This window comes from Egretta garzetta, unplaced genomic scaffold, assembly GCF_000687185.1.
Source record: "Egretta garzetta isolate BGI_Z169 unplaced genomic scaffold, ASM68718v1 scaffold275, whole genome shotgun sequence".
Classification (NCBI taxonomy): Eukaryota; Metazoa; Chordata; class Aves; order Pelecaniformes; family Ardeidae; genus Egretta; species Egretta garzetta.
The window spans coordinates 1,904,662-1,908,003 of NW_009259867.1; the positions used below are offsets into that span (position 1 = coordinate 1,904,662).

Genomic DNA, 3,342 nt, shown 5'->3' on the forward strand with positions numbered 1-3,342 from the left:
AGGAATGCCTTTCACTACTGGTGTTGAGGGGCAAGTGTAAGATTTGTCCGGAATAGCACCCTTTCCAGGTGTGGTGACCACCCACACCTCTAAACACAGCTCAGAGAGGTGATAAGATTTTTCTGAGTGATTCTTGACTCCGAAGGTAACAAAATTCCCCCCCCATACCTCTGCTTCAAAACCCAATTCTTTCTGTCCGCCTATGGGAGCTGATGGGGATTTTATCAGCCTAGGGGCTGCACACCAGAGCCTGAAATTTAAAATTAAAGAGTTTTGTGAAACCCATCTCATCACCAGGTCAGTCAGTGAAACAGTTCGCCCCGTCACCCGCGTACGTTCCTCCTCCCACCATTGCTCTGGTGGTCTGTTGACTTTTTCTACGTTGGTTTCTAAGTGCTGGCCAAGGGTCCTTATTTTTTCTGCCTGGGATGGTTCCCTGTAAAAAATGTGAAAATAATCCCTGGCCATCCGGCTCGATCCGCTCACGCCTGCATGTAGGCAATGCCGAAGTCCTCCTGCACCCACAACAGAGTAAGCACAGGGAATTTTTTTCAGGCAGCTTGCCTGTTGCCATACTAATTTTGTTTCCTTTTTTCTTGAGTGACACCTTACAGGTTGCCCTCAGAGTCTGGGCTGTGCCCACAGCTCGTTTGCCTGATTTTCCCTGGAGCTCTGCAAGGTGTTTTTAAGTAGGTTACCAAAATGGTTTTTCTCCTGTCCTAACGCTTTGGATACTGCAGGTGAAATCCTTGCTTTGAGATCTGTGAGATCCGGATTCATTCCACCATGAAAGAGCAAATACCGGATGTTTAAAAATTTAATGTTACTGGAGATGAAAAAAGCCTTAAAATGATCTTTCCTTTTGTGTGTTTCATCCCGCGCCCTTGATTTGACCGAATCTCTCATCTCGCTCTAAACTAAACCTTCCCATTTTCCCCAAGGTTGCCTCTTGGTAGATATTTTTCCCCCCAAATCTCCATAGACCTTGGCGACTGGTGCTTTATAAAAACATAGAGGTGGTCAGAGCCTTATCGTATGAAGTTAACTCCTGCTGGGCCTAAATAAAATGATCGGTGTTGCCCTCTGTGGCGACCATCAGCTCCTTCTTGGTTTGCAGAGCACGTATTTAAAATAACACCAGCTTGAATGACTTCCAGTAGGGTTCGAAGGCTGTCGGATTTATTCACCTACCTCGTGCGAGTTTGCCCTTATTCGTTAAATCTGGCTATTTTAAGCATCTGTGTAGGTGCTGCATGATCTTTTAAAATGAAGATAACTCTGCGGAGTAGGGCACCGCTAATTCCCCTGAACTCTGAGGCAGAGGTCCGAATAACGTGTCTAGGATTACACAGGAAGGCTGTAGCAGAGCTGAAAACTAAGCCCAGCCTGGTAAGTCCCACACTTGACCGCTCAGCCCCCAACAATCTTAATTGATTGTTTTCAGATTATCTAGGATTCTTCGATTAAAGGCCGATCCTGCATGTCGTTGTGCTAGCTGATTCCAGCGGCTTTGATCATTTTAAATAGAGGATCGGCTTACAACATGATTGGGTTAATCTGCTGCGTACACGCTTTTATTTCTTTGATACCATTACTTCCTTGGGTGATCTACAAAATTTACGAGGCTGGTTTTTTGCTTGCAGATACCACAAGGCAGCCAAGACCCGGAGAGGTGAATGGCAAAGGTGAGCGTGTTGCGGTTGGCCCTGTCTCATCAGACTCGGCAAACAATTCCTCTGAAAAATGTTAAGTTTTTTACATTTACAGGGTGCATTTCCTTAGGCAGACGTTCAGTAATGATATATTTGAGAGTGTGTATACGTATATGCATATATAAATATACATACATACACACGCTTTTGTTCTTTATCTCAGTGCCAGTGAGACCCGTAGCCATTTACCACTGTTCTGCAGCATGCAGCATGCGTTGGGGAAAAGCCAAGAGAGAGATGGACTTGGCAGAACAAACCCCCAAATTTAATTAACACGTTAACAGAAGCAGTCGTCTCGTCTAGATGCCGTCCTCTGTGACTTGCTGGTCAAGGGTTTCAAAGCGGGGCTCTCAGTTTAAGCGCCCTGGTCCGTACTTGGTCACGGAGTGGTTTGGTTTTCTGAAGTGTCGGGTGGCTCTGATGAGGTACCTCAATGCTGCGCTGCTTTGGGAAATGCTTAATGAGGTGCCTTTATCTGTGTTGATAGCTTGTGTGCAGCTGGCCAGCTGCTTTTCCGTTTTGTTTGCATATTTCAGAATGAATCGAATGAGGCTTGCGCTTAATTTCCATCGGCAGTTTTTGCTCTGAAGTGAAAGGAAGGAATTTTAACAAAAGATAGAGAAGCATTCCTTTTTAGTTCATTTGGTTTTGATGTTCTCTTTTTATCTCCCTCTCTCTCTCTAGTCCCATCCTAGTCTTTAATCATAAATGCTTTCAAATTAAGGGCCTGGGCAGTCCTGCTGTAATGTGTTCCACACCTGTGGGGAGTTGGAGCATGGGGAAGTTTCCCACTGCACCAAAAAGGGGAAAGGGTATGAAAAAGGGGGAACAGCAGCCTGTCTGGCCTCACAGAGAGCTCCAAAAAGTTTTGAGCAGGTGTCTGGGCAAGTGGTGTGGAGAGGGGATGCCGTGTACAGTAATTAGGAAGTAGATCACTGCGGTCTGCCTCCCAAAGCAGAGGTTTTAAGGTGCTTCTCCCCTGAGCACCCACAGGTGTCCTTTTGACCACGAGCCTTACTTTCAAAGATGTTCATTTCTGGCTGTTTTTCCCCTGTTTTCCCTATCCAGATTACCACTTTGTGACCAGAGAGGAAATGCAGAAAGAAATTGATGCTGGTGAATTCATCGAGCACGCAGAGTTCTCCGGGAATATGTACGGGACGAGGTATGCAGTTCAGACACTGTCGCTGCCGAACCGGGTGGTGCCGGGAGCTGAGATGATGGTGAAGGAGAAAATACTTTAACTTAGTGGCACCGTTTTCCCCCCAAACGGGCAGATTATTGCCATAAGCAGAGCCTTTCATTTTGATAGCGGGGCCCTTGTCAGCTTTATTAAGACAACAGAATTAACTCTGGCAGAGAGTTAGCTCATCGTAATTAAAGCATCGTTGTGTTATGAGATCCTCTGTAGCCTCCAGCGTTTGAGGGCTGCTGAAGTAGTTCATATGCTTAGCACTTCTCTTGCACAGGGGTGATTTTCGCAGACTGTTTATCATAGAATCATAGAATGTTTTGGGTTGGAAGGGACCCCTAGAGGTCACCCAGCCCAACCCCCCTGCAGGAGCAGGGACACCTTGAACCACATCAGGTTGCTCACAGCCCCGTCCAACCTGGCCTTGAATGTTTCCAG

At 46.3% G+C, this 3,342-nt stretch overlaps 1 protein-coding gene across 3 annotated transcripts in view; it reads left to right on the forward strand.

Moving 5' to 3' along the window:
* The window catches only part of GUK1 (guanylate kinase 1), a 14,225-nt gene that overhangs the window by 4,373 nt on the left and 6,510 nt on the right, over positions 1-3,342 (forward strand). For all 3 annotated transcript variants that reach the window (XM_035895635.1, XM_035895634.1, XM_009640105.2), the window contains 2 exons: positions 1,644-1,685; positions 2,781-2,877. In XM_035895635.1, the coding sequence (XP_035751528.1) occupies positions 1,644-1,685; positions 2,781-2,877 (139 nt within the window). The remainder of the gene's footprint in view (positions 1-1,643; positions 1,686-2,780; positions 2,878-3,342) is intronic.